The 20481-nt window shown below is 36.1% G+C and overlaps 1 protein-coding gene across 1 annotated transcript; it reads right to left on the reverse strand.

The window, feature by feature from the left end:
- On the reverse strand, window positions 1–1150 carry LOC107596760 (urotensin-2 receptor-like). The gene has a single exon (XM_016287559.1). It carries the CDS (start codon window positions 1148–1150, stop codon window positions 5–7), a length of 1146 nt encoding a protein of 381 aa, XP_016143045.1. The 3' UTR covers window positions 1–4.
- Between the last annotated feature and the right edge of the window lie 19331 nt (window positions 1151–20481).

Genomic DNA, 20481 nt, shown 5'->3' on the forward strand with positions numbered 1-20481 from the left:
GCTGTTATTGTTGTTCAGAGCTGCCCTTGTGGCAGAGTGGGGCAGCCGCACTTATTGCCTTCCTGCTGGTCCGCCTGCGCTTGCCTGTCAGCAGCGTGTAGAAGAACGGATTCACACAAGAGTTCCCATAAGTCAATCCTGTGAGGATGCGATTAATGGTCACCTGCGTGCCCACCGGCACCACGCGCAGAACCTCAGGTCGGTACAGTGGTAGAAGCTGCCAGATCCAGAACGGAAGGAAACAAGCCCAGAAAGTCAGCACAATCCCCAGGATGAGGAGCAGGACTTTGGGGCGAGGTGCACGGGGTGGGTAGGCGTTGCCCCCTCCGACCCAAGCTGGTTGCGTCTGAGATACCCAATAGAGTCTCCCTAAAGCTGCATACAAAGCTCCGATGGCCAGTCCTGGGCCTAGGATGCTGGTGCAGAAGAGCACACTGAGGTAGGCTTTGGAACTCTGCTCATCCCAGGCGGGAACGCACAACTTGCCTTCCTGGTTCTCTCCGTCTTCCAGGTGCAGAGTGATCATCATGGGCAAACTGAGAGCCACGGCAAAACCCCAGGCCAAAGCGACCCTCAGGAGTCCAGAGGAAGGTGTGGACGAGGCTGCCAATGGATCAGCCACAGCTCGATACCGATCCAGGCTCATAGCAGTGAGGGTGAAGATACTTGCGTGCATGGTGAGCAAGTCCAGACTGAGTAGCAGCCGACAGCCTAGTTCACCGAAGGCCCAGTCAGATGCCAGGCTGTCGTACACAATGAATGGGGCAGTGGAGAGGTACACCAGGTCTGCCAAAGCCAGACTCAGAACCTGCAGGTGGAGGGAAGAAGACGAGGAGGACGAGGTGGGAGAGGAGGAGGGAGAGAAAGAAGGGGAGGAGGTGCCGAGGCAGGAGTAACAACAGGTAGGAGCGCTACGCCGTCGCCTTGACATCCTACGGCGGCGAATGAGAAGCCCTAGGGTGTAGAGGTTGCCCAGAATGCCCAGCAGAGAAAGGAGGGATAGGAAAAAGCAGAAGAGAGCTGTGGAGGCTACGCTTGGGGACGGGGAGAGAGAAGGAGAGGACGAGGGAAGGGACAGGTTAGTGAGAAAGGGGAAGGTGTATGAAGGGGAAGGGGAAGAGGAAAAGGAAGTAGAGCCAGAGACGTCCATTTGTCCTGGACAGCAAGAGTCCCAAGATGAGTTCCCGTCCGCTGAGAGAAGGAGGCCAATGGTAACTTCAGAGTGTTTTGGAGTAACTAGCACTGAGCCCAGGTTATCAGGGAGTCCAAATTAGAAGGGGAGAGCTGTGAGCGGACTTCTTTAATGGGTGAGGTAGAAGAGAGAAACAAAAAAGAGAAAAAGAAAGGGTGATTTTATAAACTTAACATCTTTTGCCTTTATAAAGTTTTGTTAACATCTCTTTACCTAAACTGTGTTTAGGCCTGACACAGTCTGACAGGTTTGAAAAATTTTATCTTTTAAGAGTGTTTTTAAGCAACTTTTCAGTATCAGACAAAAGTTACATGTTTGTCAGAGTGTGTTAATAGGCGCTTTTGAACGAAAGTCACGTTGGCTTGAGGGGTAGTAACTATAGCAACAGTACACTTATATTATCACTTTATCGTAGATTTAAAAAAAATTCTAATATGATTATGATAACTTCTATTTATTATAATCGTTTTTTGTAAAAAAAAAAAAAAAAAAAAAAAGTCTTCATGATTCTGACTTCATCATTTATGAAACAGAATTGTAATTGCGCGAAAAAAAACTGCGCATGCAAATAAATAAATAAATGAATATTCACAGAAAAAAAGGCGACCCATATACAATAATCAATTTGCATACTGCTCGAGTTTTATTTATTTATTTATTTATTTATTTTGGAAGTTCACAGAAATACACAAATAATAAAAACAGCAAATAAGGGTTAACATAGGCTATGTACAACTACACTAATAGCTTATTATTTTCAAATGATCCTTATTGTTTTTATTATTATTAATATTATTGTTGTTGTTATTATTATTATTATTATTATTATTACAGTTATTGGTCAAATATCCCAGCAGCACGACATGTAACGTGCGCGATCATTTTCCTCACAAACTTACGAAATTCCTGTCTGAAAAAAATAAATAATGAGAAACCCTTGACTATATTTGAATATGAAGAGTTTATTTGCAAAAACAGATAACTCCGTTTTTATGAATTTTCATAAATCATGTTTTTTTTATTGTGTTATCATGTTTTTATTGTGTTAGTTAGCTGTATTTTTTTAGTTATTATTATTTAATCAGAACAACCCAACTGCAGTTTGATTGACATTAACTGGAACGCAAGATAAAAAAAACATGATTTTTTAAAACATTTTTAAAACGGAGTTCTGCAAATGAACTCTTCATATAGGGACTTTAATTCTCATGCAGCCGACGTCATAAAGCGGCGAGGCTCTTGGGAATTCTATTCTTCATCATTATGACGGGTGTGAAGATCAAAGCCCAGCCGGGGGGCGCGAGGACACTTGCGGGCAGAAAGAATGTAGGTGGCACATGGTGACCCTGAGAGGGACGGGTTACGAGCTGCTGTTGAAGTGACCCACTGGCACAGGCACAGCACCCCTTTACCAGGGTGCTTTAAATAACACCTTTCTTAATAGACTGACACAGCGACTGACAGATTTGCTAAAGTTAAATTAATTTATTAATACAATACAAATAAGTTTTGAGATAATCATGAGATACGCAGTAAGGCCATTTAATAAACAAAACAATGATATTGTTAGTAATAAAACTCCTTTTTGACTAATTTTAGGTACTGAGAGTTAACAGTGCCAAATGAGTCCCACTCTCAGCATAGTCATTTTAGTTAATGTAATTTATTGTTTTTATAATATACAAATGTCGAACATGGTAGGCCTATGTCTGCATTGAATTATGATCGGGGAATGTTGCAACATAGTGAGCTGTAACACTATCAGTCAGTAAAAATTAGTTGCATGCTTGACATCACTCATTCATGAGGTGACAGCAAAAGTGTGTAAAACATTTTAAGGATTTACAGAGGGGAAAACTATATTGAGATGAGAAAGTATAATGTTATGTTCATAAATGTTAAATGACAAAGCAGAGACGCATAGACCATCATCTATATTATTTATTTTTTATATAGGCTAGCCTAACATTCACACAAGCCCTTCACCTGTTAAAAATAAAAAATTGAAATATCACAGCTGACCAACACTTTCCATACTTCTATACTGTACCTATAGGAAGAGACTGAATAAAATTGGACAGTGTAGGTCAGTTGACACAAACATAGCCTACACTGGTTGTTATGTTAGCATGTTTTATGTATTTCTCTATTTGTTTCCATATTTTATGTAGGGCCTACTCATAGTTTGTTTTATTTGAATTAAGTGAAATTTGACTCGGTGTGCGAATAATTATTTTGAACAAGTAAAATTGATAAGCACAATAAATTCATGTAGCCTAGTCTATATAACTTGTAAACCGTCAGTGCTTACTATTAACCCGATAGTGGGAAAGACTAAAACAGCACTCTTTGTACTTGACAAGAATTTAGTTTATATGAATTCGTTGTAGATTTCTAAATTACGTTGCCTGTAGCAGGCAGATGAGGTGATATATAGCCTATCAAAGTTTGAAAACCATAACGCAAAAAAAAACAAAAAAAACACCACTACAGATGTTAAAGCAAAACGTGTCACAACACTTTCCGGTCTTCCCTTGTATTTATTATAAAATAAAAGGCTTTATGTCGAGATGTGAGAACGACATGTTCATAGACAAGACAGCTGAGATCGTTATTTGTTATCCTGAAATAATTTCTATATAAGAAATAAGACTGTAATAAATACAAAAGTTAGACATATTATATGCTTCTTATTTCGTTTCATTTTTGAGCGAAAGTTATTTGACTAATATGCGAACACAGTAGCCTACATAAACGTTATTTTTAATAATCCGAAAATCATCTTACCATTAATTGAGTATTCAGAGATGGCATGTTCCATACGTCGACCTATATCCACACTTAAAGAGACGAAAATCCCACTCTGGACTATCCTAATTAAATTGTGTCTTTACAAGGTATAAATCAAGAAGCCCAGCGAGATGTTAATGTTCCTCTAAGGACAGACTTAAAGAAACTTTAGGATGGTGTAGAATATCTCTGAGTCACAGCCAGTCCACTCCTCTCCTCTCACTCTTCTGTTGTCTGAAGCAAATGAAGGGAGGGATGAGGAGAAGCTGTGCTGAAAGACTGAAGAAAGAAGGGTGTCTTTAATAAAGACCCACACTGTTATGAATGGCCTTGGATGGAGACAATTGATCTTCATTGGCAAAGGACTGAATGTGATTTGATGTTTAGTCTCTAACCCTGACTGATGTTTGTGGTGTTATCATTAGCTTCTCTCTCGTGATTAGATACCTTAAGCTCATTCTTAACCAACACTTTTATGAGCAAAAAGTTGGTGCTTTGGGGCAGTATTTACTAGTGCCAAAAGCAATACAGTCAGTATACCATAGGAAAAACACTTGTAAATGTCAGAGAACAATATTTATGTCCACCATCCATCAAAGTTATTTGGGTTTGGGAGCATGCAAGGAACATTTTAGGCATTTATTAGAGAACTGTAAGAATTACAACAACGAACATGAAAAGGTACATAAAATGATTTCAGTTATACAGGTACTCGGAGGACAAATGAACATATTATTAAACCCATTATTTGAGGCTGAACTGAATCATGCGTGAAAAATGTTGGATGAAATTTTGATATGCGTCACAATCCAAACCACAGCTGAGGCAGTGAAAACCATTTAATCACTTGAAATATTGCATCGCTCCCTAACGACCATACAGGAATACATAACCATTAATGGACAGAAAACGTTTCAGTGGAAAGACATTTTCACCTCCTTAGTCATGCATGGTGTGGAGTGTGGACATCTTGCATTTCTGATCAGACTAAAGTATGCTGTCCTTTAGAGCCACAATAATGGATTCTTAAAGGGATAGTACACCAAAAAAATTGTGATTTATGCACCCTCTTGACATTTTAAACCTTTATGACTTACTTTCTTTGATGGAACACAGAAGGAGATGTTTTGAAAAAATGCTTGTTTTTTGTCCATACAATGAAAGTCAATGGGGTCCAATTTGTTTCGGACCCCATGCACTGACTTTCACTACATTGTCAGGAAAAAAAAGGTACAAAAGCTGTCACTGGGGTGGTACCTATTCACACTTTTGTACCTTTTAGGTACTAATATGTACATTTTGGTAACACAGTTCTTCTACGGTACTAGAATAAGAGTTTTTTTCTCAAAACAACTAAGTTCAGATGTCTGAATATTTACAGTAGTTTTTTGTTCACATCAGATTTGAATTTCTTATTGATTTAAGCAAATTGTGTGCATTTTGGCACGTGTGCAAAAGAGTAATTTGCACAATAACTAAATGCACATGGCTTGTTGATCAAAACTGATGAGTTGATTCTCAATGAAATTTCCAAACTTTTCACAACTTCGCATGCCATCACATGCAAAATGATCCATCCAGTTATCAAAACCTGTCAGACACGAGTGTACAGTATATCCATAAATATCATGGACATGGAGCTGGTTATAATGTCTGCTAAGTTGGCAAATGGACAAACTTCTGGAAACTTTACCGAATTTTTAGAGACTTTTGGGACTTTTGGGGGAATTTTCAGAAATTTTCCATCCCTTGCCATTGTAGTGAAATAAGAACCACAATCTTGCCAATCAATCAAGTTTGGACGCATACAGTATATACAGTATATGGAGTTTGCCCAGCACAATCACTACCATTTTTGAACAAGGAGGAACGTCACGACCCTAAACAGCAGCAGCTACAGCAGTACTGTATAAATACATTTATATTTGTACAGTGCATTTATCTGAAGAAATGTGTTACATGTAAACTGAAACTTCACATTTGCTTGTTATGGAAGAGCAATTGTAAGAATGTGTGGTGGTGGTGGTGGTGGTGTTAGCGGAAGACAATAGAGTGTGTCAAAATGAATAAGCAATGGTGAATTTTCAGTTGACGTAACACATTTCTACAAAAATAAAGGTACTGTATAAATACAAATGTTCATGTTCTTTTAATGTACTACAGTATTGACTTTTCCCAATACATTCTTACCTCCTACTGTTGAAATATGTATCCAAAAGGCTACATGTGATACACAGTCAAACCTGACATTCTTGTATACTGTAGAAATCAGTCTGTCAACAAAAAAAGTGGAGAAAAATGTGCATATAACAAATATGGAATGAAATTGCATATAACAAAATGAAATTAGCATCTAAACATTTTGACCAGTGTGGCTCACACAATGACAAAAACATTTTAACAACTTTTTTTTTGGTGGTTTTGAAGCATTGCTCTTACAGTTAAGACTGTTTTGAAAAATGTGCCAAAGCGATTGAGGAAATCTCTAATATGAACCTTTAAGGTACCAATATGGACCCTTTAGGTATAAGGTGTGCCTTTTGAAAAGGTACTATTCCAGTGATATTTTTTGTACCTTTTGTTTCTGAGAATGTATGGAAAAAAATGTCTTTAGAATATCTTCTTTTGTACTCTGACTGAAAATCCTGCAGGTTTGGAATGACACGAGGGTGAATAAATGATGACAGAATATTCATTTTTGAGTAAACTATCCCTTTGAACTTTTGTTAAACCAAGAAGGGAAACAAAAAATTGGGAAAGTGATACTTGAGCTCCATACAGTTTTGATTATGGTGACTGGTTTTCCTTTGTTTTTATAGAATTTTGTTGGAAATCACAAAAAAATAAGAGATTTTAACCAGTAAGGTCAGAATGTGTAATCCACTCAAAATAAAATAAAAATTCACCTCAGTCTTTCACATAACCGAAATGTATTATACAGAATATCTATTAATGTTAATTTATTTCAATTATTTATAAAGTGATCTTGAAGTTGAGGAGCTCTACTGGTTTCTAGATCTTCGAAGCACACGAGCGGTTGGGTCAGCAGACATATGTTCTTTCCTGTAAAATGAAGATGACTCATAAGATGAAGGCGGTCCAGTGTAAAGGAACAACCAGCATAAATTACTGTCCAGTGAGAAAGAAAGAGTAATAGAGTGAGAGAAAGAGACAGACAGAGAGCAAAAGTTATAACCCCGTCTCCTCATGAGCTACTGACACCAAATTCAGCGTTGCACTGCGTGCCAACACACATCTACACGAGGCCAACACACACATATCTGCACATCTACTGCACTCCCGCCAACACACACACCGCAGACACTCTTCAACTTAACACCACCTCTGAACACCCGATACGGTCAACACTCAAACACATCTAATCAATGAAGTAAGAAGAGTATGTGTGAAGCTGACCGCGAGAGACCAGCAGCCAACTGGATCATCAGTCTATGGAGCTTCTGCTTAATGAATTAACTGTTCAGTATTTTTCAATGCACTTATTTTGTGACCACAGTAAAATAAGTCAAACTGAAGACATCTGAGTCACTAAAATATACGCACAAAGACTGAACTACTCACAGACTGCTAACGTTTTTCTAGAGTTTAAATAAAATTATAGAGCTTAAAAAATGTCAGACTACTTTTCTTCTGTCCGAAATGGATATTGTGACATTAAATTCATTTGGTACTTTTAATACTGCACTTTGTTGTCAAGTTGTATGAAATGTATGCGACCGCATGTTAGTTGTTCAGTGATATGAAAATGTGGTGGGTATTATGAAGATTTTAATATAATTAAATGTTATGACAAATTGATCATGATCGTGACGAAATTATTTTATTTCTATTTTATTTTAATGGGTGTTTTTGTGTTACTTGTTACTTGTGATGTTGATCATTTTAAGTTGCTATGGATTTTTTATTTATTTATTATTAATTTAAAATTAATTTTATTAAAAGTTTTTTCACTTTTTCACAAATGAATTGTGACTTTGGTCATTTCAAGTCATTTTTTGTATTTAATTCAATTTTATTTTATTCCATGGATTTATTTATTCATTTATTTTTAAATATTTCACACAGATCTTTTTCATTCATGTATGACAGACCATGTCTGGAAAAAGCTCAATATAAACACCATAAAAGTAGTCAATATGGCTTTTGTGCTATATTCCAGTTCTTCTAAAATCAGTTTTTAACATTTAAAAACTGCAGTGGAAGTTAAGATAACCAGTGAATAATTTTTATTTCAGTCTGTTACTCTCACAAGCTATCGTACGGCTTCAGTAAATCGTGAATATGAACTAAGTTTATGGCATTTTCAAGATTTCTTTGTTTGGTTTAAATGAGTAGTACACTCAGCAAAATTAATATCCTGTCATCATTTAGTCACTCTCAAGCTATTCCAAATTTGTATTACTTTTGGAACACAAAAGAGGATTTTTTTTTCCAAACAATGAAAATCATTGAGGTCCAGTGTTGTTTTGGACCCCACTGACTTTCATTTTCGTGGACAAACACAGTTGAAATATTTTTCTAAATATCTTTTGTAGCAGCCAAGGTCACTATGAACTTCTTCTGGAAAAGAACTTCATGTTGCTTTAAATTGTTGTAAATGACAGCACACCGGTTTGGAACAACATGAGGGGGAGTAAATAATGACAGGATTTTAATTTCATGTTCATATAATGCCTGTTGAGGCATTAGACTGATAATCCTTTCTCAGGCCACTGCTGTGTTGGTCTAAAATGGGCTATAACTCTTGTGTGAAGTCTGCAGGATTTAGAGAGGTGATCTGGGCTTAGCGTGTCCCAGGCATGTGCTGTATATTTGAGAACACAAGATGGACAGAGACAGGCACCAGGGCCAAGACGAGAAGAAGGGCAACATACCTCTCCCTGCGGGGTGTGTGGAATTTCAACAAATACCTGGCACAGGCCTGCCAAAATAGGCAAAGAAGAGAGAGATTAATAGAAAGAGAGACAGGCGGGACAGAGACAAAAAAACGTTTGTCTGATGTCTCAGTAAAGGACGGAGTGTGATTAAAACACAAAACAGAACAAACAGACCTGATGTGACAAAAATGAAAATACAACAAAAGCATCATCCTTAACTAGGAAAATATGAAAAAAGATATTTGATAGCATTTTTAACACTGCAAGTTTTTTTTATGCTTGAATTACATTTTAATTTAATTAACTTAATTGTCATTAATATATGCACAATATGAAACATCTAAAGTCATCAGTGTCTCTCGATAGATAGATAGATAGATAGATCGAAAAAAAGAAAAAAAGAATGGGTGTTGTCTTTTGGAATGCTATGCTGAAAACCAAAATTGAAATTATAGCCGTTCACAAAATGCTGCCCGAAAAAGTCAAATATTGACTTCTTTTCAGATTTTTGTTTTTGACTTTTTGCACCTTTAATAAACATGTGAAAAATGAGAAATAATGCTACTCCTGCATGTTTATTTGAGAACTAGAGGCGTGAACAATGCAGACACAGCCTAATAAACATCTTTTAAAATAAAAGAATACTGGGAACTTTCGTCATGAAATTATATTTTGTGGTATAATTTTGTCCAAATGTTGTGGTATTGGAGAGGACCATGCATGGTCGCTGAAAGAATGTACAGTACATTGTGTTAGAGCACTACAAGGATTTAATATATGCTGTAAATATATAAATATAGAGATGCTAAAAAGCTAGAAATTAAATTTAGCATTTATATAAAAAACAAGCTTTATATAATTTTTAAGATTTTTAATGAAATACGAATTTTGAATAATGAAAATTTGTTTGTGTCTGCTTGTTCTATTCATCAGTGTTTGAACCATTAAAGAAGAAACAGCATTTTCTGTATTTCATATCTGGGTTAAAAAAAGAAAGAAAAATGAATGGATGCAAATGACTCTTACTTTGTTCCTGAATGAATAGTGCTTTTGAAAAATCTGAATGAATCAATGACTGCATAGATATATGAATACTTCCCTCCTATATAGTAGGTAAAAAAATATATATATCTAAATTTACAATATTTATAAAACAGTAGGCAAAAATTACCTGGATGACCTACTAGCTTTTTGTTCATCTTTAGTTGAGATGAAATTTATGCTGGTAGGCCACATGACAATGACAACATGCTGATTGTCATAAGTCCAGAATAGATTCATACCACACACATTCATATTATATACAACAGAGATAAACAGTTGCGAAGTAATTACTTAAAAGAAGTAGGCTACCTACTTAGAGAGTATGTGATTTTGGACACAGCATAGATACAGCAAAAGAAAGTCTAATGATTTTCAATGCATTTAATTTATGTGAAAGTCGACCATTAAACAGACTGTGTTGGAGGAATGTCTAACACAACTGATTGAATTGGTATTTTGAACAAATTGGTTTACTTGAATGATTCAACATCTCATTCAAAAATAGAGGTACTTAGCTGATTTACTATACACTATGCACATACTATGCACTTTGTAGGGCAGGGTTTCTCAATTCTGGTCTTTTCCTGCAGGTCCAGTCATCCTGAATTAACCCTAGCTAGGTCTTCAACCCTGCTCCTCGGGACCCACTGTCCTGCAAAGTTTATTTCCAACCTGCTTCAGCACACCTGGCCTGTGACTTTTCAAGTGACCCTGAAGATCTTGATTAGTTGGTTCTAATGTGTTTGATTAGGGTTGGAGCTGAACTCTGCAGGACAGTGGGTCTCCAGGAGCAGGGTTGAAGACCTATCTAGCAGAGTTTAGCTCCAACCCTAATCAAACACACCTGAACAAGCTAATCAAAGTCTTCAAGTTTACTAGAAAGTCACAAGCAGGTGAGTTTGATCAAGGATGCAGCTGGAAAGTCGACCTCGAGGACTAGAGTTGATAACCCCTGATGTAGGGTTAATTCAGGATAACTGGACCATTTTTTCCCAGTCATTTCAATGGCAAAGCATGTCCCAGTTGACTTGAATTCACCCTACTCAACTATAGGAGTATGATACCCCCTCCCCCTCCACTATTTAAGGAAAGCTGTGACAGCTGAGTGCATAAGTGTCCACTTTTTTGGAATTTTTTTGTGTGGGCACACTCACTACTTAAATGGCAAAAAAATGTTGGGACACACCTCTTGTTTCATTCCAGAAAGAATCAGTGCATTTGAACTAATTATTTGACTGAATGATTCTCTCTCTCTCACTTATTTAGTTCTTGAAAATGAATCGTTTGACTGAATGATTCAGTGACTTGATTCAACGATTGAATGATGAAGTCACTTGTTGTCACCATCTACTGGCATTTCAAAGTAACCTGCATAACCAGTAACTCTGGATCTTTAATCCAGAATGTAATCTTTAATTTCACTTAAACTAAGAAGTGTGCATTTGTTTTATGAGACTGAATTATTTTTGAGAGAGAATCCATGGTTTGAGTAGGCCAGCCGATGACAAAAAATTTCCATCCTTTAAATTTTTGCAAAGTAGTCTATTTTTGACCTCGGCCATACAGGAACATTGTCTTCAGAGAAATGACGTTCACACATTTCCTAAATATGTTCACTGGCAGAATTTCAGTAGTAGTTAGCTCATATTCTATTATTTAAAACAGAGTCTGATTTATTTTTGAGAGAGAACCCAGGGTTTGAGTAGCCCAGCCGATGACAAAAAATTTCCATCCTTTAAATTTTTGCAAAGTAGTCTATTTTTGACCTCGGCCATACAGGAACATTGTCTTCAGAGAAATGACGTTCACACATTTCCTAAATATGTTCACTGGCAGAATTTCAGTAGTAGTTAGCTCATATTCTATTATTTAAAACAGAGTATGCAAAAGTAATAGGCTACTACTACTACTTACTACTACTACAACTACTAATTTTGATGGTGACATGAAGAAATTGGTTAAAGGCTAGTTAACTCTAATTTATCGTAGTTTTCCTAAGTTTTTTTGTTTTCCACTGCTAGAACAAAAAGCAAACTCAGTGAATCTGACTTTCAGTTCAGCGTTTTATAGATCTGGCAACCCAAGGTACAGCGAGTGGATCAGACTCCAGTGGAGATTGGCTTCTGTTCAGCTGGATGTTTATCTTATTCCAGGACCACACTGAACATGTGCTGAAAGGTAGCACAGGATTACATCTGCATTCATGAAAGTTAGATTATATAATCCCAGTTTCCATGAAAATTAACCAATCATGCTTTCCGAGAACTGACATGTGGTATACTTAAGTGGGCTTTTTTGAATACTGAAATGCCATTTTTATTAATTGGGCAATTTTCCAATAATAGAATGAATCTGACCATTTCAAATACTTATGACATAATAGCCAAAGCAGTTTGTGTGTGCCCTTGTCTTACATCATTGTACTTGATCACAGACAGAAAAGCCACAGAGTTCAGACATTATGTGAGTAGAAGGACATGTTCCATGTCCCTTCAGAAGTGAAAAGTGGCAGTTTATAGCCTATATCTTATGTCACTTTATACAGTAGTATTAAATAATTATATTATTATTTAATTCATATACTGCAATATTCTTTTTTATTGAAAGCATATCATCCAGTCAGACAGAACAAATTATAGTGACGAAGTGTGGAAATATACTAAAAACAGAGAGTGGTACCGGAGGGAATCAGCATTTCTCAAAAACAAGTCCAAATGGCCTAACGTTTATTAGGCTGTACAAAAAAATAATAGTACATGGATATATTGTAAATGGGACGTTAAAACTGCGAATGTACATGGCTGTTAAAGCCACTTTCATCTTGTAAAACTTAAAACAGATCTATTTTATTGTAAAACCACACATTCTTTTACATTTAGAGGCACATTCATTCCTCCCTCTAAGTCAGTCACAGTATAACCATGTCCAGGTGAGTTTCTTTTTTTCTTCTTCTTCTTTTTTACACTTATATAACAAGCCACTTTTTCACAGTGAACCGTGTTAGCTGTCAAAATGTATACTGGTTCAGCAAGTGCCCAACCTCTTTGGATGAAAACAGTATTCTCACTGAAACAGTATTTTCACACCGAAAATAGAGAAACTTGTTCAGTCTGAAAAAATAGAAACATCCCGCTCTCTAGTGGTTCATATGCGCAACCTCAGCTCACATGAAAATAAATGAGGTTGACTTTTGGTGTTATTTCAATCATCAGTTTAAATGGATTTGTATCAACTAATCCAAACCCTCCACATGTTTGGTCATTTGTAGCTGTAAAATACAATACAAATCGTTCCATATTTATGACCAACACACGTTGGCTATAATATAGGCAGTCATTCTTGAGACGTGGGACAAAACAGGTCCAGCAATGGTAACTGCTATTAGCTTTAAAAAATAAAAATATTTTCATGGGGGATTAATAATAGAATGTATTTAACACAATTATCACCTTCAATTTAATTTTCTCATTATTATACCAAATCTGTGTTTCTTAATGTCCTCTCACTACATCTGAAACAGTGTGTCCACAGAGAAGGGTTCAATCATTCATATGCAATAAAATGGATAAAAATGTTTTTTAATGATGAAAAAGAGCTTGTTTTATCAAAAGCAACACTTAATAATAGCTCCTATCAAAGCAAGGTTGTTTTTTTAATGACACATGCATGTTTCATAAGATTTTAAAGTTGCGTCTCCACTTTTTGTCAACACTGTCAGACATTCAATAAAATGTAATAAAATCAGGGAATATCAGGGACAACTGTCACTCTAAAAGACCCCCTTGCCACAGTTCACCTCTGCAGAGTACATCACTGTCAGACAGGCTCTGCTAAGTCCTAATGTTAATATTTCCTGTGTCACAGCCATGATATGTCAACACCATCTTCCAATTTCTGAGGAAATTATTTGAAATATTTAGATAATTGTATTCTCCTGAAGCAGGTTACCATAAAAGTAGTCAATATGGCTTTTGTGCTATATTCCAGTTCTTCTAAAATCAGTTTTTAACATTTAAAAACTGCAGTGGAAGTTAAGATAACCAGTGAATAATTTTTATTTCAGTCTGTTACTCTCACAAGCTATCGTACGGCTTCAGTAAATCGTGAATATGAACTAAGTTTATGGCATTTTCAAGATTTCTTTGTTTGGTTTAAATGAGTAGTACACTCAGCAAAATTAATATCCTGTCATCATTTAGTCACTCTCAAGCTATTCCAAATTTGTATTACTTTTGGAACACAAAAGAGGATTTTTTTTTCCAAACAATGAAAATCATTGAGGTCCAGTGTTGTTTTGGACCCCACTGACTTTCATTTTCGTGGACAAACACAGTTGAAATATTTTTCTAAATATCTTTTGTAGCAGCCAAGGTCACTATGAACTTCTTCTGGAAAAGAACTTCATGTTGCTTTAAATTGTTGTAAATGACAGCACACCGGTTTGGAACAACATGAGGGGGAGTAAATAATGACAGGATTTTAATTTCATGTTCATATAATGCCTGTTGAGGCATTAGACTGATAATCCTTTCTCAGGCCACTGCTGTGTTGGTCTAAAATGGGCTATAACTCTTGTGTGAAGTCTGCAGGATTTAGAGAGGTGATCTGGGCTTAGCGTGTCCCAGGCATGTGCTGTATATTTGAGAACACAAGATGGACAGAGACAGGCACCAGGGCCAAGACGAGAAGAAGGGCAACATACCTCTCCCTGCGGGGTGTGTGGAATTTCAACAAATACCTGGCACAGGCCTGCCAAAATAGGCAAAGAAGAGAGAGATTAATAGAAAGAGAGACAGGCGGGACAGAGACAAAAAAACGTTTGTCTGATGTCTCAGTAAAGGACGGAGTGTGATTAAAACACAAAACAGAACAAACAGACCTGATGTGACAAAAATGAAAATACAACAAAAGCATCATCCTTAACTAGGAAAATATGAAAAAAGATATTTGATAGCATTTTTAACACTGCAAGTTTTTTTTATGCTTGAATTACATTTTAATTTAATTAACTTAATTGTCATTAATATATGCACAATATGAAACATCTAAAGTCATCAGTGTCTCTCGATAGATAGATAGATAGATAGATAGATCATAAAATTAATAAATAAGGATAGATAGATAGACAGATCATAAAATTAATAAATAAGGATACATACATTTCTGAATAAAAAGTCATTCTCATTTCTCACTGATTGCTGGCGTGAGGCTTCTATGTAGAGTAACACATCAGATTTCGTGGTGGTCTTGATGCCTAAAGCTTAAGGGTAAGGTCCTGCCCTTCCCAGGGTGTCTCCCTTCACTTCAAAGGGGTCATAACTGCCAGACACACTTGTCCAGCCCCACCGAGACCACCGGTTCAATCTGCGTGTGTGTTTCTTGCTGTGCCAGTGCACAGGGGTTTCTAACAAAAAACAATCTGATTATGGTACCTTGACATAAATAATCACAGACCCTTTAAATGGCTGTAAACCGCCCTTGTGCTTTGCTTACATTATGTTAATTAATTCTCCAAAGTCTTGGTCAGCCCATTGACAGATTGCCCACTTGTTTGACTTCTCCGTACAGCAGATTTAATTAAATGGGCGGACATTTTTGCGTGTAACAAATGGTTTTGTTTCCCTACAGAGTGATTAGTGGAGCTCAAGATGAAATATCGATCCTCCATCTCTGGTGTTGATGTTTATATTCACGTCACTTTCAGTAGTCCTCTGTAATAAAGACAAAGGACTGACATTCCTCCAAAACAGTCTGTTTAATGCTCGACTTGCACGTAAATTAGATGCATTGAAAATCTTTAGACTTTCTTTTGCTGTGTCTATGCTGCAAGTACCATGCATGTGTTTGCACACATACACATTTGTTTTCATCAATTCATAATTTGGACCAAAAACTTGATCAGTGAGCACAACAGGCTGACATAATATCACACAAGCTGTTATTCACAAGCAACACTCAAAGTACCATCCCTAAATGAATCAGTGGTTTTGAATGAATAGGTTAGGTGAATAATTCAATGACTCATAGTGTTGGGGAGTAACTGGTTACATGTAACGGTGTTATGTAATTTAATGACAAAATAAATGTAACTGTAATCTGTTACAGTTACTGAGAAAAGTGTGTAATTAAATTAGTTACTTATGAAAATGCTAATAATTCCAAATGGGGGTTAACTTGTAATCTGTAACCTATTGTACTTTTGCATCCATTCATTTTTAGTTTTTTAACCAACTTGGTGAAAAAAAGAAAAAAAGAATGGGTGTTGTCTTTTGGAATGCTATGCTGAAAACCAAAATTGAAATTATAGCCGTTCACAAAATGCTGCCCGAAAAAGTCAAATATTGACTTCTTTTCAGATTTTTGTTTTTGACTTTTTGCACCTTTAATAAACATGTGAAAAATGAGAAATAATGCTACTCCTGCATGTTTATTTGAGAACTAGAGGCGTGAACAATGCAGACACAGCCTAATAAACATCTTTTAAAATAAAAGAATACTGGGAACTTTCGTCATGAAATTATATTTTGTGGTATAATTTTGTCCAAATGTTGTGGTATTGGAGAGGACCATGCATGGTCGCTGAAAGAATGTACAGTACATTGTGTTAGAGCACTACAAGGATTTAATATATGCTGTAAATATATAAATATAGAGATGCTAAAAAGCTAGAAATTAAATTTAGCATTTATATAAAAAACAAGCTTTATATAATTTTTAAGATTTTTAATGAAATACGAATTTTGAATAATGAAAATTTGTTTGTGTCTGCTTGTTCTATTCATCAGTGTTTGAACCATTAAAGAAGAAACAGCATTTTCTGTATTTCATATCTGGGTTAAAAAAAGAAAGAAAAATGAATGGATGCAAATGACTCTTACTTTGTTCCTGAATGAATAGTGCTTTTGAAAAATCTGAATGAATCAATGACTGCATAGATATATGAATACTTCCCTCCTATATAGTAGGTAAAAAAATATATATATCTAAATTTACAATATTTATAAAACAGTAGGCAAAAATTACCTGGATGACCTACTAGCTTTTTGTTCATCTTTAGTTGAGATGAAATTTATGCTGGTAGGCCACATGACAATGACAACATGCTGATTGTCATAAGTCCAGAATAGATTCATACCACACACATTCATATTATATACAACAGAGATAAACAGTTGCGAAGTAATTACTTAAAAGAAGTAGGCTACCTACTTAGAGAGTATGTGATTTTGGACACAGCATAGATACAGCAAAAGAAAGTCTAATGATTTTCAATGCATTTAATTTATGTGAAAGTCGACCATTAAACAGACTGTGTTGGAGGAATGTCTAACACAACTGATTGAATTGGTATTTTGAACAAATTGGTTTACTTGAATGATTCAACATCTCATTCAAAAATAGAGGTACTTAGCTGATTTACTATACACTATGCACATACTATGCACTTTGTAGGGCAGGGTTTCTCAATTCTGGTCTTTTCCTGCAGGTCCAGTCATCCTGAATTAACCCTAGCTAGGTCTTCAACCCTGCTCCTCGGGACCCACTGTCCTGCAAAGTTTATTTCCAACCTGCTTCAGCACACCTGGCCTGTGACTTTTCAAGTGACCCTGAAGATCTTGATTAGTTGGTTCTAATGTGTTTGATTAGGGTTGGAGCTGAACTCTGCAGGACAGTGGGTCTCCAGGAGCAGGGTTGAAGACCTATCTAGCAGAGTTTAGCTCCAACCCTAATCAAACACACCTGAACAAGCTAATCAAAGTCTTCAAGTTTACTAGAAAGTCACAAGCAGGTGAGTTTGATCAAGGATGCAGCTGGAAAGTCGACCTCGAGGACTAGAGTTGATAACCCCTGATGTAGGGTTAATTCAGGATAACTGGACCATTTTTTCCCAGTCATTTCAATGGCAAAGCATGTCCCAGTTGACTTGAATTCACCCTACTCAACTATAGGAGTATGATACCCCCTCCCCCTCCACTATTTAAGGAAAGCTGTGACAGCTGAGTGCATAAGTGTCCACTTTTTTGGAATTTTTTTGTGTGGGCACACTCACTACTTAAATGGCAAAAAAATGTTGGGACACACCTCTTGTTTCATTCCAGAAAGAATCAGTGCATTTGAACTAATTATTTGACTGAATGATTCTCTCTCTCTCACTTATTTAGTTCTTGAAAATGAATCGTTTGACTGAATGATTCAGTGACTTGATTCAACGATTGAATGATGAAGTCACTTGTTGTCACCATCTACTGGCATTTCAAAGTAACCTGCATAACCAGTAACTCTGGATCTTTAATCCAGAATGTAATCTTTAATTTCACTTAAACTAAGAAGTGTGCATTTGTTTTATGAGACTGAATTATTTTTGAGAGAGAATCCATGGTTTGAGTAGGCCAGCCGATGACAAAAAATTTCCATCCTTTAAATTTTTGCAAAGTAGTCTATTTTTGACCTCGGCCATACAGGAACATTGTCTTCAGAGAAATGACGTTCACACATTTCCTAAATATGTTCACTGGCAGAATTTCAGTAGTAGTTAGCTCATATTCTATTATTTAAAACAGAGCATGCAAAAGTAATAGGCTACTACTACTACTTACTACTACTACAACTACTAATTTTGATGGTGACATGAAGAAATTGGTTAAAGGCTAGTTAACTCTAATTTATCGTAGTTTTCCTAAGTTTTTTTGCTAGAACAAAAAGCAAACTCAGTGAATCTGACTTTCAGTTCAGCGTTTTATAGATCTGGCAACCCAAGGTACAGCGAGTGGATCAGACTCCAGTGGAGATTGGCTTCTGTTCAGCTGGATGTTTATCTTATTCCAGGACCACACTGAACATGTGCTGAAAGGTAGCACAGGATTACATCTGCATTCATGAAAGTTAGATTATATAATCCCAGTTTCCATGAAAATTAACCAATCATGCTTTCCGAGAACTGACATGTGGTATACTTAAGTGGGCTTTTTTGAATACTGAAATGCCATTTTTATTAATTGGGCAATTTTCCAATAATAGAATGAATCTGACCATTTCAAATACTTATGACATAATAGCCAAAGCAGTTTGTGTGTGCCCTTGTCTTACATCATTGTACTTGATCACAGACAGAAAAGCCACAGAGTTCAGACATTATGTGTGTAGAAGGACACTTAGTTCCATGTCCCTTCAGAAGTGAAAAGTGGCAGTTTATAGCCTATATCTTATGTCACTTTATACAGTAGTATTAAATAATTATATTATTATTTAATTCATATACTGCAATATTCTTTTTTATTGAAAGCATATCATCCAGTCAGACAGAACAAATTATAGTGACGAAGTGTGGAAATATACTAAAAACAGAGAGTGGTACCGGAGGGAATCAGCATTTCTCAAAAACAAGTCCAAATGGCCTAACGTTTATTAGGCTGTACAAAAAAATAATAGTACATGGATATATTGTAAATGGGACGTTAAAACTGCGAATGTACATGGCTGTTAAAGCCACTTTCATCTTGTAAAACTTAAAACAGATCTATTTTATTGTAAAACCACACATTCTTTTACATTTAGAGGCACATTCATTCCTCCCTCTAAGTCAGTCACAGTATAACCATGTCCAGGTGAGTTTCTTTTTTTCTTCTTCTTCTTTTTTACACTTATATAACAAGCCACTTTTTCACAGTGAACCGTGTTAGCTGTCAAAATGTATACTGGTTCAGCAAGTGCCCAACCTCTTTGGATGAAAACAGTATTCTCACTGAAACAGTATTTTCACACCGAAAATAGAGAAACTTGTTCAGTCTGAAAAAATAGAAACATCCCGCTCTCTAGTGGTTCATATGCGCAACCTCAGCTCACATGAAAATAAATGAGGTTGACTTTTGGTGTTATTTCAATCATCAGTTTAAATGGATTTGTATCAACTAATCCAAACCCTCCACATGTTTGGTCATTTGTAGCTGTAAAATACAATACAAATCGTTCCATATTTATGACCAACACACGTTGGCTATAATATAGGCAGTCATTCTTGAGACGTGGGACAAAACAGGTCCAGCAATGGTAACTGCTATTAGCTTTAAAAAATAAAAATATTTTCATGGGGGATTAATAATAGAATGTATTTAACACAATTATCACCTTCAATTTAATTTTCTCATTATTATACCAAATCTGTGTTTCTTAATGTCCTCTCACTACATCTGAAACAGTGTGTCCACAGAGAAGGGTTCAATCATTCATATGCAATAAAATGGATAAAAATGTTTTTTAATGATGAAAAAGAGCTTGTTTTATCAAAAGCAACACTTAATAATAGCTCCTATCAAAGCAAGGTTGTTTTTTTAATGACACATGCATGTTTCATAAGATTTTAAAGTTGCGTCTCCACTTTTTGTCAACACTGTCAGACATTCAATAAAATGTAATAAAATCAGGGAATATCAGGGACAACTGTCACTCTAAAAGACCCCCTTGCCACAGTTCACCTCTGCAGAGTGCATCAGTGTCAGACAGGCTCTGCTAAGTTTTATAGTTTTAGAATATTTTAAATCCTAATGTTAATATTTCCTG

This window comes from Sinocyclocheilus grahami, unplaced genomic scaffold (genome assembly GCF_001515645.1).
Source record: "Sinocyclocheilus grahami isolate Dianchi unplaced genomic scaffold, SAMN03320097.WGS_v1.1 scaffold222.1, whole genome shotgun sequence".
In the NCBI taxonomy this organism is placed as follows: Eukaryota; Metazoa; Chordata; class Actinopteri; order Cypriniformes; family Cyprinidae; genus Sinocyclocheilus; species Sinocyclocheilus grahami.

What these genes read in the sequence shown, in the direction of transcription:
- LOC107596760 (XM_016287559.1), bottom strand. Translation starts at nt 1,150, where the DNA reads ATGGACGTCTCTGGCTCTACTTCCTTTTCCTCTTCCCCTTCCCCTTCA.